Source organism: Phyllostomus hastatus, unplaced genomic scaffold, assembly GCF_019186645.2.
Source record: "Phyllostomus hastatus isolate PE091 unplaced genomic scaffold, TTU_PhHast_1.1 phas_contig_38, whole genome shotgun sequence".
Taxonomy (NCBI): Eukaryota; Metazoa; Chordata; class Mammalia; order Chiroptera; family Phyllostomidae; genus Phyllostomus; species Phyllostomus hastatus.
The window spans coordinates 25,212,446-25,225,958 of record NW_025333869.1 but is presented as its reverse complement, the minus strand read 5'-3'; the positions used below and the strand labels follow the sequence as shown (position 1 = coordinate 25,225,958).

The 13,513-nt window shown below is 55.0% G+C and overlaps 1 protein-coding gene across 1 annotated transcript in view; it reads left to right on the top strand.

Moving 5' to 3' along the window:
- CDH23 (cadherin related 23) overlaps window positions 1–13,513 on the top strand; it is a 412,088-nt gene that overhangs the window by 212,761 nt on the left and 185,814 nt on the right. The window contains exons 10-11 of the mRNA XM_045841835.1: window positions 9,338–9,450; window positions 11,065–11,253. Coding sequence (XP_045697791.1) covers window positions 9,338–9,450; window positions 11,065–11,253 — 302 coding nt within the window. The remainder of the gene's footprint in view (window positions 1–9,337; window positions 9,451–11,064; window positions 11,254–13,513) is intronic.

The window sequence follows — 13,513 nt, the reverse complement described above, 5'->3', positions numbered from 1 at the left end:
GGCGTGGCTGTTCTGGGCCCACCTGGCCCTGGCCCTGGAGGTAACCAGGCCCCAGGCCAGTGAGCAGGTGGGTCCCTGAGGGGTCCACAGCCCTCTGCTTTCCTTTTCCTCCCTTTGCTCATCTCCTGGCCAGACTCCAGCCACCAGGGCCTAGGAAGCACCAGCCCCTCACAGGAGAGACCCTGGCAGCCAGGAGGGACATCTGAGACCCGAAAGACCCAGGATCTAATTCCAGCATGGTCACTAGCCTTATGTCGTTGGATGCGTCATTTCCCTGGCTGAGCCTCAGTTTCCTCGTCTGATGAGTGGGGGGCCATGCTGGCCTCACAGGGAGGGCACTTTGAGAAGTCAGTGAGCTCACGAGTGTGAGAAGACCTGCAAAGTGCTGTCCCAGCAGGCAGAAGTGCGTGTCTTCCCCGCGGCTGGGGCCAGCCTGGTGTGTGGGCTAAGCTGCAGGCTCTGGGGTCGGTCGGTGTGGCCTTGGGTCCTGCTCCTGCTGTGAACCAGCAGTGCACAGCGACCTCAGGAAAATCACTTAATTTCTCTGTGCCTCCATTTTCTCACCTGTAAAATGGGAATAGCAATAATAATGGGAGTAGCAAAGATGGCAGTGAGGACGCTCTGCCTGTGGAGTCGCCATGAAGAGCAATGGACTAAGCACGTGAAGCGCTTATAGCCCGGCCTGACACACAGTGGGCCCACAGCCCATGGCCCTTGTAATTGTCCCTTCCCCACTACCATAACCCTGTCCATTTCCTCATCACCAGCAGGCCTTCCTGCCTCCGGGGCCTCCCCATTGCTGTTGGACAAAAATCCCAACTGCTCACCTGCCATCTGAGGCTCCCACATCCTAGCTCAGTCGCTCCTGACACCACTTCTTGTGAGCTTTGCCCCTCCTAACAGCTCTGCACCTGTGAAACCATTGGCCCCACTCTATCCTTTTGTTCACATTGGTCCCCCTGACGGGACTGCCCTCTCCCTGTCCATACTTACCCACACCCTGCCCTCCAAGGCCCAGCTGAAGGATCCCCTCCTGCACCAGCCTCCCCACCCCGTTGTCAGCTGCCCGAGGCTGGGCACCTGCTTGGCGTGGGTCGTCTTTCCTCATCTAGATGGACGCCACTGGGGAGCAGAGACCTCCTCTAATGCAGCTCAGCCTCTCCAAGACCTTGCAAATTCAGGCAAATTCCTCCCTTTATCCTGGCTGATGTGGCAGTGACCAAGGCAGGAAAGGTCCCTGTCCTCAGGGAAATGCTGAGCGAACGGTCGTCAGTGAGGTGGCGATCCCGGTGCAGGAAGAATAGCTAATTAGAGTGGATTCATTTCCCAGTCAGGCTGCATCCAGCAGCCCCTTAGAAAACACAGACACATCATCAGGCCTCAGGGATTTTTGTGGTAAAATACACGCACGAGAAATGTGCTCTTTCCAGCGTACGGTTCAGTGGCATTAGACACTTCACGACGCTGTGCAGCCACCGCCACCATCCAGTCCTAGAGCTTTGGGGATTGTTCGCTAAAGAAACTTCTTTTTTTTAATAGAAGTAATCAATTCAGTCAAAAAGGAAAAGTTGACATGACTCTAGAACAATGGTTCTCAACCGGGGCGGTTTTGTCCCCCACCTGGGGAAATTTGGGCAGTGCCTGGAGATGTTGCAGTTGTCACGGCTGGCAGAGGGGTGTTCCCAGTGTCCAGTGGCTCGAGGTTAGGGGTGCTGCTGAACACCCCCCAGTGCACAGAGCCATCTCCCGCCACGGAGGTGGTCTTTAACACGCTGTGAACATTTCATTCCTAGGTCTATGCTTACACAGCGGTGGGCAAAAGGAGGTCTCCAGTTGTGAGTACTCGGAACACAGAGTTTGCTCTACTATTATTGCTTATTAATTATCGGATTATTTTCCATACAAACAACTGTAAACCTACTTTTGCCCACCCCTGCATTTTTAAACAACAAAACGTGTGTCTTACAGAACAATGGTATTTTGTGACTCCTTTGAAAAAAAAGTCTTGAGCGTCTGTCTTTTCAAGTTGCAAACGTCTGCCCCAGTCGGCAGCTCAGTTGGTTGTGTCAAGTCGGGAACGTCTCTTCTGCAACGTCATTTCTCGTGGCTGACCAAATTCCACGTCATAACGTATGGAACTAATCCCATGCTGTCGGATGCTTGGCCTGTTCCCAACTTTCCCCATTAAACAGCGCCGAGGGGAGCATCCTGGCAGTTACCGTGGTGAGCTCACCCATATTATTCCCTTTGGAGAAGTTTGCCCAGGTGCAGAGGAAAGGTTTTTCAGGAACTGGGGGGACTGTGATCCGAGCCATCGCCCCGGCGATGCCTTGCTGATCCCCATCACGGTGTCCCCAGAGGACGCCCGTCTGAGGCTCCCCAACTGCAGGGAGCCAGGCACTGCTGTGTGAAGAGGGCCATGGCTTGACCCTTAGCAGCCTGACATAATAGACTTTACTATCCTTGGCTACTCAGGTTAATGTTTCATAAATTGGAGCCAGTTATTAGCAAATTAATCAGAGTCCAGTTTGTGGTCTTATTAGGAGAGGTAATCATTTGTTGGTTTAAGTGAGCTTGATGGAAACCATTGGTCTGTGAAACGCCTGCAAGACAGGCAGACTGCAATTCACACCTACTTGAGGGACTCGGAAGGTTATCTTTCCCTGACTGGACAGTAATAACTGTAATTAACTGAGCCGGGCTCAGCTCAAACATATTGCCACAGTTTGTTCGGAAGGGCTGGTAGCCCCAGCTGGAATTGCTAACTGTCTGATCCCTCCTCAGGGGCCTGGTGCAGGGCCACATGGGAAGTCACCCCAGCAGCATTCTGCCCCATAGCCCTTCACACCGGCCTCAGAAGGGCCCCCGGACACCCCACCTTCGGCGCTCATTTGTTCAAACACCGTTCATTGAACACCTACTGGGAACCAGTCCCCCACCCCCCTGGGGCTTGCATTCCAGTGGGGCATTGTGGCAGCGGCGGGGGGGAGCGGGGGGGGGCGGGGAAGGCGAGCAACAAAAGGCAAACACATACACAGATGAGGAGAGAGGTTCAGAGACTAGAAGTGCTCTGAAAGAAAGAAAGCAGAATGTGGAGAGGAGAGTGATGGGGTGACAGTGAGACCGCAGGGTGGTTAGGGAGGGCTCCCTGTGGAGTGGACATTTGAGCTGAGACCTGAATGCAGACGAGGCACCCAGCAAAGATCACCAGGGCGAAGGCTCCAGGTGGCTTCAGGAGAAGCTTTGGGGAGGGGGTGGGCCTAGTCCCCCACCCGGAAGGTCCAGTGCTGGGCAGGGGGAGACACAAGCCCCCAGCCTGTGCCCGCCGCCTCCGCCAAAAGCCAAGGGGACGAGGTAACCCACACCACTGGGTGCCATATGCTGATCGCAGAGCCACTGAATGCAGCCCAGCCCAGGCGCCCCCCGGGACGCCGGCCCCTTTTGTGCACAGGCAGCTAGGTAGCCATTTTTAATTCATAAGGTGTCTTCCAAAGCCTCTCTCTCAGACTGCTCCCAATTTTCATGATACAGTGATACCGTTCTATACCAGACACAATGACACGGTCCCATTGGACAGCTATAGGCGGCTTAGGCCACACGCGCACAGCTGTTGAGTGGGTGGCCCCTGGCAGCGGGGAAGGGAAACCCGGACCACTGGCGGGACTCGAACTCCAGCGCGGCCCCGGCTGAGCCGAAGCCCGCACCCTGCCCTCCCTGCCTGGATGACCCAGTGCCCCTCGGTCTCTGTGCCTTAGTTTCCTCATCTGGAAAATGACGATAATAGGACCTATCTCGTGGGAGTTTTGTGAAAATTGGAAAAGATACTCATGCAGAATACTTTGCCAGGCACTAACATGTTGGCTGTTTTGGGAGAGCTCCTCACGACACAGTCTGGATGAGAGAGGCCATGGCTGGGACTAGCCCGGTCTGATCCTTTGGCTCAGGAAGCAGGCAGAGCAGGGAAGGAGGAAGGGGAGCAAACATGCACCGACTCTGCCAGGCAGCACCCTAGGGGCGCCACACATGACGTGACCCTGCCCCTCCCTCACACGCCCGGTGAGGTGGGAGCCGTTGCCCACACTCCACAGGTGAGGAGTGCGGCTGGGGGGAAAATCAGAGCACTGCAGGGGGTCTCAGCTCCAAGGTGGCAGAGCTGCTGCGGGCACCTGGCTCTTTTCTCACCACGTGTGTTTGGGCACAGGCGGTGGTCTTCACTCGGGTGAACTCCAGGCAGAGACCATGACTGAGAGAGAGACCACAGGAGGGAAGGGGGTGCGAATCCCAGCTCTGCTCGCTTCCCTGGGGGCAGTCCCTGACTCTGGGCCTGGGGAGGGCTGGGGAAGGGGTCTGGTCCCACAGGTCATCTCATCCATCCAGCCTCCTGCCTCCATCCGGGGCCTCGCATTTGGGTGGGTGAAGGCCGACTAGATCATGAGCTCTTCGTAAGCACTGCTTTCTTCTTTGGTCTCCCCCACGGCCCCCGCACAAGGCCAGGCCCAAAGGTGAGAGGCTCCTCCCCACCTGCTGTGTGCCCGTCGACCCTTCCTAACTACTGTAGAGGGGGAGCAAAACTTCAGGCCGTCCAACAGACATGTCCTGAGCGTTGTTGTGGGTGCTGCCAGGGAGAGAAGTGTGAGACCCCAGCCAGCCCTTCTCCTCGAGGCCACGCAGGGTCCCCGGGCATGAGAACCAGGGGAGCCCCACAGCGCAGGGCGGCTCTGAGGGTGCTGGCCCAGGGCCCGGCTGGAAGGCATGAGAGACTACACAGCTTCCAGGACTGGCTTCCTGAGCCAGTGACATTGGAGGTAGATCTTAAGAATGGGAAGGACTGAGGTGGGAGCCTCGGTTTTCCTTTAACTGTGAGAGCAGAGAGGACGGTCACTGTCAGCCCAGCGGAGCAGACAAAGCAGTTGAAAGTCATCAGCCTGTGTTCCTGCACGCACCACCGGCCACTCACTAAACTGCTTTTTGCCGAGACCCAGCTCGGCCAGGGGTCGAGATGCTGCCGGCACGATAACAAGGGGACAAGATGTAGGACTGATGAGATTTGGCAGGGGCCGGGAGGCAGGGGGCCCGGGAAGGGGAGAGCCTGCTAGCCTGGAAGGAACGAGGAGGAGGGGAGGCGAGCCCTTCATGGTTCAAAGAGAGAGCTGCCTCCCTGCTCCCCAAGTCTGACCACCCACCCGCCTGTACCCCCCTCCAGTTCCCTCTCCCACTCTCTCCCCTCCCCGTGGCCAGCTCTCTGTGTCACACAGAAGCCCTTTGCCTGGCTGTAGTGCCCTCTGGCCACCATGCCGCCTCTCCTCGTTTGTTACACCAGAGTCCAGGCAGCGAGACCTGCACGCTCTGTCCCCAGTTCTGCTCCCCACTGGCCCTCATATCTCAAGTCTGACCGAGCCACTGTAATTTAATAAATGGGGAAGAGAAGGCTGTGACTCCCCCTCGGTGGCCTTTCATGATCCCGCACACCTGATTCACATCCTCTTTCTTGCAAATCTGAAGAGGACTTGATGCCTACCACTTCTAGAGGAAGGCTGCCCCCAAGAGAACCAGCAGAGCTGGTCATGGCCTGCTTCTTTGTTTGTGTGAATTCCTGAAGTTACAGTCCCCAGAAGCCCTGGGCACTTAAGGTGCAGCCTGTTCCACCCCCGAGCCCCTCCCTACAGGTATATCCACACACCTAGGACAGCACCTGTCGACCCAAGGGAGAACGCTGCCCTTCTGCTCAGCTGTGGGGGCTGAACAGGTGAAAGTCGTCCCTGCTGAGCCGCCCCCAACGCCCCCAGGTCCCAGGGGACTTGGATAAAGAATGTCAGGAGACCAGAGGGCTGACATGGTGGTGTCAGCTTCTAGGAAAGCAGAGAAACTCGTGTGCGTAGCTGCCAAACTCACAGCCCCCCGGGGGAGAGAGAAGAGTATGAGGGGAGAGTAGGAAAGGGAGCAAGGAAGTGGTGGCCCCCCTGAGGGGTGAGTGATGCAGGAAGCAGAGGCCAGGGCCCTGGGTGTGATGCCCTGTGGGCCTGAAGGTTTGTTTGTACTCGGCCTTGACCCCAGGGCTGCCGACTTGTACACGTGGGTCCTTGGTTATGAGCCTGTCCTGGCAAGAAGAGGGGGTTGACTCCGTGTTCCACTGGGCAGACAGTCCAGGCACATGCTTCTCAGGTGGGGTGGGGGTGGAGGAAGTGGGCTGCAGTGTTGAGAGCTTCCCGTGTGCCAGGACCTGTATTAACTCCTTTAATCCTCACAGCAGCATGGTAACTATGAGTAACTATGGTTAGCTCCATTTTACAGACCAGGACACTGAGGCCCAGGTGTATTAGGCAACTTGACTAAGGTTGCCCAGCTAGTAAGTAGCAGAGTCGTGATCTGAACCCACTCCGTCTGCCCCCAGAGGGCACAGTCTTAACCATTAACCTTAAAGCTTAACCTTAAAGCTTTCCTTAGCTTGGCAGGTAATACTTACACATTCAATAATGTGATTAAGGCATCAACCCTGGCTGCTTTTCTCTACTGATTCCCCAGCACCTTGCACACAACAGGTGCTCAGGATTAATGGGAATGAAAGAGTGAGCTAATCAATCAGTCTTTGAATGAGACCTGCCCTTGGCCCTCCCTGTGGGGAGCAGGGCTCTCTTCCTGCTCTGGACCCAGCCAGCATCCCTGGGAGTGGGAGTGCCGATGTTGCCATGGTGACAGTAGGACCATCAGACCCTGTGCCTCACCCAGGTGGCCTGGTCAGCTCCCTGGGTGTGACCCTTTCTGGCTGTTGGTCCTGGGAGTTCGTGATTTGTACTTGGCAGGAGGTTGGGAGGTAAGACCCACACACAGATGTGTGAAAAGGAAGCCTGCATGTGTTGGGGGGGTGGTCCTTGAGTCTGGCTGTGCACCATTGGGGCTATTTGCCTGCATGTTCGTTGGAGAATGTGAGTAGGTTGGAAGAGGGGGTGTTCTGTGTCCTGAGACAGAATCTGGGTTTGGGATGGGCACGATGGCCGTCAGCGGGGTGATGGTGCTGGGTGGGGCATCCCAACTGAGTGCACCAGGGTAGACACCCTACTTTCCAAAATGAAATCCAAGCACACTGTTGAGCAAGGGCCTTCTGGTTTGCAAATGATTTATAGGGGAAATCTTGCAAAGATAAAAATTGAATCACATTCGGTTAAACATTTGATAGGTTCCTTTGTTAGAAAGAATGAATTTATATGAAAATCTGGAATGATGGGTTGGATACTGGAGGTGGGAGGGCTGTCCATGCCTGTGAGGGTGGCGGGGGAGACACCTGGCCAGCAGCAGGCTCTGCGGCCTTGTCTTTAAAAGTCTTTTTTTTTTTTTAATCCTTTTAGAGCTGAGGAAAGGGAAGAGCAGGGAGATACAGTGGCTTCCATGGGTGATCCAGGTGTCTGCCTGTGTGTGTTCAAGGCCTGGGATCAGTTCCCTCCTATAGCGTCAGTGTCTCTCCACCCCCTTCCCCAGGCCTGCCTGTCCTCCAAGGCCCAATCCAGTTCAAACAGCACTTACTGAGTATTTACTTTGTGCCATGAGCTATTCCAAGCCCGTGTGTGTGTGTGTGTGTGTGTGTGTGTGTGTGTGTACTCATTTAATTCTCATAACCCTATGAGGTAGATCCATTATTATCCCCATTTTACAGATAAGAAAACCAGGACACAGAGCAGTTAGGTAGGCTGCCGAAGGTCACACAGCTAAACAGTGATATAGGGAATCAATGCCACTTCGTCCATGAAGCCTTCCGTCTTTGAGCCTTCCCATGGAACTCAGAGACGCCCCCTCACCAGGCTGCACATGCTGTGGAGTCAGAATCCCTGGCCCTCCACAATGCCAAGCTCCGGGCCTGGCCCAGGGAGCTGCTGACTATGTGGACAGATGGCAGCAGTGAGTGAGTGTGTGGATGAACCGACACACTGGTTAGTGAGGATGAGAGGAGGGTGGAACTGGGATTTTCCCAGGTAAAAGCAGTGAGCTGCCAGCCTGGTGAGGAGGCTTCAAGGGAAGGACAGGGGCCCAGGCTGCTGGGAGCAGCCTCCTTCAGGGACATGCTCACTACTGGGCGTCCCACACTGTCCAGGGGCCTTCAGGGATCATTGTAAATGACCCCCACCTTCCGGGGGCTTTTATCCTGGGTGGGGAGATCATGGAATAATGAACAGAACAGTGACTACTGCCTGTGGGGCGGAGGGGCCAGCAGGAGAGGTGGGACGGCCTCCCGGGAGTGGGGGCTGGCACTGGGTGGGAGGAGGGGAGGGGAAGCCAAGAGGAAGGTGCCACTGGAAGATGAGGAGGCAGGAAGGAACACGGTGATTTGGGGAACCCGAGGAAGCCACTGTGGGGGCACGGGGTGCCTGCAGGCGAGATCGTGAAATGAAGTTGGTGCGGGAGAGAGGGTGGGACATGGAGGCCTCCGTTTGAGCAATATCATTCGTGTGTGGGTTTTACTAGTACTTTACACTCATACTTTAAATTGTAATAAGTGCTTAAATACTTATTCTTGAAATTGAGTTGTTTTAACTTATACATAATTGAGTTGTTTTAACTTATACATATCATAAAAGGAAACAGCATCATTGTCATAAATAGAAAATTAGAATAGAATAGAAAGAATAGAATAGAATAGAATAGAATAGAACAGAACCATAAAAACAAGCACAAAGGAAACAAAACAAGGTCACTGTCTTAGTCCACTGGGGCCACTACACAAAATAACGCAGGCTGCGTGGCTTATAGGCAACAGAAACGTATTTCTCACAGCTCTAGGGCTGGGGGGCTGGGATCAGAGTGCCAGCCCGGAGCTCTGCTGGGTCTTTCAGAAGAGACTAATCCCATTCATGCAGGCTTCACCCTCTGACCTCATCCCCTCCCCAAGGCCCTGCCTACTGATACCTTGGCTTTGGAGGTGAGGATTTCACCATCTGAGTTCTGGAGGGCATAAACTTTCAGACCATCCAAATTACCAGGTCCCCCTGGGCCCTGCCCCCTCTGGAGGCTCTGAGCTGAAGCCCACTCTCTTTGTTACACAGGAAAGCAAGCGAGGGTTAGAGAGGTATTGCCAACGTGTCAGCACCAAACCAAGACTTCCCCTCGATCCCAGGGGGTGAATGGGCACACTGTTCTCATCTGTGATTCCGTGCGGCCCCTGCCTGGGCCGTGTACTCTCGTGTACTCCCGTGGCTCCTGTGTGCTCCGGAGCTCTTTCCCTTCCTCCTTGAGCCTCCACGTTAAGTTCCTAACTCACCCTTAACCACCGGAGAGGAGCCGAGGTCTCAGCCCCCCAACTACTTGCCATGAGCCCCAGTCACACCCAGAATACTTCTCTCCCTTGCAGGAAACACCAACAGCATCTTTGCCCTGGACTACATCAGTGGAGCACTGACCTTGAATGGTCTGCTGGACCGGGAGAACCCCCTGTACAGCCACGGCTTCATCCTGACCGTGAAGGTGAGAGCCAGGTCACCTCCATCCAGGTGGAGGGGATGCCCACGCACAGTGCCAGCCCCCAGCAGTAGCCAAGGTGGAGGTTGCCGGGAGACATGTCGCTTCTGCTCTCTCACCCTGTGCTGATTCCTGGGGGTCGTGCCAATGTGTATCAGGAGTAGGCCATGTCAGGGGCCTTGCTGGGCACACAGTAGGTGCTCATCTCATGGTCCTTACATTATCCATAATTTCAAGTTCTCTGCTCTAGCCAACTCAGATTCTTAAGTTTACCCCATTTCTGGGTTGTTTGTTTTTTGTCCCATCTCTGCTTCTCACAGCTCCCCTGGGTTTGCTGCCGTGTTAGGAAACAGCGGTGCAGTGGGGAAGGGTGGCCCCCATAGTGGTCCCCACCCCGGAAGTTGTGGTAGAGCCACAGCCCTGCCCCACCCCCGCCCCCTGTAGAACCTGCCACTCATGGCCAGTTTTAATTAAAATCGATGACTTGCTGAGCCATTCCCTGGGAAGCCCATTTAGGGCATGGATTCTGCATGGGCTACAGGGGTCCTCCCCAGCCCCAGCCATTGACTGAGGGGCGGGGGAGGTGCAAAGCTTGAGGAGAAGAGCTCTGGGAAGGAGGCCCTTCCATTGGTATGGGGAGGATGTTGTAGCCTAACCTGCTTCTCTGAGCTGCCCTCCTTGACCTTGAGAGGGCCTGAGGCAGCAATGGGTTAAGTAGCCCCCTCTCATCCACTGCCTCCTTCCTTTCCACCTGATGTGCATGTGTGGGCCGATGGGGAAAGGGCATGCTACCACCGCCTCTCCGTCACCCAGCACCAAGCCTGTGGGCCCCTCTCAGGCTTCCTTCCTGTGGAGTGGCAGCTGCAATAGGAGAGAACTGCCACCTAGTCCCACTACACCCACCAGCTCCCTGGGGGACCTTGAGCTCAGCTGTCCGTTTTTATACAAAGTGTTAGGGTGATTTCCCAAACTCAGCTGTGAATCTAAATCCCCTGGGGAGCTGGTGAAACATACCTAGTCCTGGGCCTCTTGCCCAGAGACGGCTGGTTCAGAGGTTGAGGTGGGAACCAGGAATGAGTGTTTTAGAACCTGAGGGCTGCAACTGGGAGACTGGGCACCCAGGTACCTGAGTCCACCTGTTCCTGAGTCTGACCCAGACCTTCACAGTGCCTAGCACAGTGTTCAGTCCATGGCAGATACGGAATTAAGTCTCGATTACCTGCTAACACAAAGATCTTGACCTTAGTTTCATCATCTGCCACATTGCATAAAGACTTACTTTGCCCCTCGATGAGCCCCCAAATCTGTCTTGTCCTCCCCACCCCACCTCAGCCCCTTGGTTCTAGAATCCTACTGCCTAAGCTTGATACCTGCTCTGGCTGTGCATCTTTATACAAGTTACTTAACCTCTCTGAGCCTCAGTTTTCTCATTGGTAAATGGGATCAGTAAAATGGGAAGGCTATGATAGACTCTTCCTCCTGGGGTTGTGGCAAGGATGAGGTGAGGGCGCGGCGGCACCATAGAGCACCATGTCTGGCACTGAGAAAGCCCAGGTAAATGATAGCTATTGTTGCGGTCATAGCTGCCTTCAACCTGAGGTGTCCATCCTCTATCTGCAGGGCACGGAGCTGAATGATGACCGTACCCCATCCGATGCCACAGTCACCACAACCTTCAACATCCTGGTTATTGACATCAACGACAATGCCCCAGAGTTCAACAGCTCCGAGTACAGCGTGGCCATCACTGAGCTGGCACAGGTCGGCTTCGCCCTCCCTCTCTTCATCCAGGTGGTGGACAAGGACGAGGTGAGTCCCTGGGACATGTGGCCCATCTAGACCCCCCACCCTGCCTGGGCTGTGCAACCCTGGGAAAATCCCCATTATCTCTATGCTTGCAGGTCCCCACCTATAAAACAGAAACAAACACCCCCGCTCCCTCTGCTGCATTCTGAGGATAAATAAGGCTGCAAAAACCATAGTCTCTAACTTTTGGATTACATCCCACAATCTGCAAAAATGCTTGAGTACATACCTCCAATATGGAGTTATTTATTCGGAAGCTATATACATGATCATTCTACTAATCTAGTATAGGTGCATTAGAAAACGTACACCCCAAAAATAGAAATTTTAGAAGATAGAGGCTCTTGTATAAATGATGACCTTGGAAGAAAGTCTTATCCCTGCTCTCAGGGTAATAACGGCCCCTCCTCTTTCATGCGAGGAGCTGAATGTGCTCGGTGGGATCCCGGGCCGTAAGGAGACTGCACAGGGCCCCAGGATGCCTGTATCCCCTTGCCCAAGGGCCACCTGGCTGAGGCCAGTCTCGGAAAGAGGGGCATGAGCATTGAGCAAGGGAGAGGTCCAGAGGAACGGGCAAGAGGAGGCTCTGGGACAGGGACCTGTGTCATCAGGGATGGGCCAGGCCTAGATGAGACAGGCTTCTATATGAATGGGACCCTCTCAGCCGCCTCCTCCCCCAGCCCCTCTTGTGTCCCGTCTCCCCTGCCCGTCACAGCCCCAAGGGTCCACAGGACTTCTGTTTATCACTGCCGCTCCCCCGGCCCACTCTGCTCAGGAATTCCATCAGGTTTCCCAGCCCGAGGTCCTTCTCTGCAGTTGCTTCTCACTCAGGGCTCCCGCACTGGCCTTGCTCCAGGCCCAGCTTTCTCCTCGCTCCTCCTGCCCCGTCCACCTGACTGCTCTGTGCACCGCCCAGCACGCCCGCCCAGGAGCCCTTCCTCCCACAGCCCTTTCCTCTCCTGCCCCCACCGGGACACGGTCCCCCACGAGGACTCAGGGCCACTAGGGCAGGTCAGTCCCTATGTGTGTGTGCGTGTGTGTGTGCGTCTGCACAGGCGTGCACATGCCTCCACCCGCTGCTAGTCATCTCAGATTCATCTGTCTGAAGAACTAAAGTATGTACTGAGTGCCTGCTGCTTACAAGGATCTACCTGTGGCCCCTTGAGGGAGACCAGGAAGTATAACCCAGGTCTGTCCCAAGGACCCAAGTGTGTTTACACAAAGGTAGTATGAACCTTTCAAATCACATACAAAAATATAGAAAGTTTAAAAAGTGGAGATAAACCACCTTTCAAGCCCGAGAGAACAGAGGCCCTGGAAGAGGAGTGTGGGTCCCGAGTCCAGTGAGGCATGCAGTGAGGGCTCCGGAGCTGGGCTGTGGAAGGGGGCCGTAGGGGCTGGGTGGACCAGGAAAGGCTCTCTGGCAAGAGGCAGACTAGCGCTGAGCCTTGGGGCATGAATCAGATCAGGAAAAGGAGCACAGGAGAGCTGGGGGCAGGCAGTGGCCCACAGAGAGGCCCGGAGGGAGAAACCTACAAGTGGACGGAGGGAGCAGGTGGTGACTACCGATACTAATGCAGGGTTTGTGCAGCAGGTTGGTGGGAAGGTGGGCTGGACTCAGGCCTGGAGGGCCTTGAAGGGCCTTGAATGCCAAACCTAGGAATTTGGGTTTGCTATTGAGGCAACGCAGAGGGGAAGCAGTGTGTGGAGTGGTTTACTGCCTAAGCTCTGGGGTCAGATGGGGCCATTTGCTAGGTCTGTGACCTTGGGGGAGTCAGTGGCCCTTCCTAAACCTCACTTCACTCATCTGTGTAAAAAAGACATAAAAGGAAAATGTATCTGTTTCTATTACAGCAACAAATTAGCACTGAAACAGAAGTTTATTTCTAAGTCAGACTGCTTGTCTGGCGTGGGTGGGGGAACCCCCTCTCTGTAGCCACTCAGGTGCACACTGCAGTTCCATTGGTCCCTGCAGCAGGGAGGGACAGCAGGAAGTTAAGCACCAGCTCCTCTCTGCTAAATTCCAGAATGAACCCATTGGCCAGAACTAGCGACATGGCCCACCTCGCTGCCAGAAGGCTGCAAAATGTAGGAAAGTAGCTAGGTATATGTTTGCCATGGGGGAAATCAACAGGGATATGGCAGGGAGGAGATCCCGTGATTGGTACATAGAGCCCAGTGTGGAAATACCTGCCACACACTGGTGTTAACCAGAGGGGACCGGGGGGCCTCGCCACCAGCAGGGCCCGAACGCCCAGGGCCC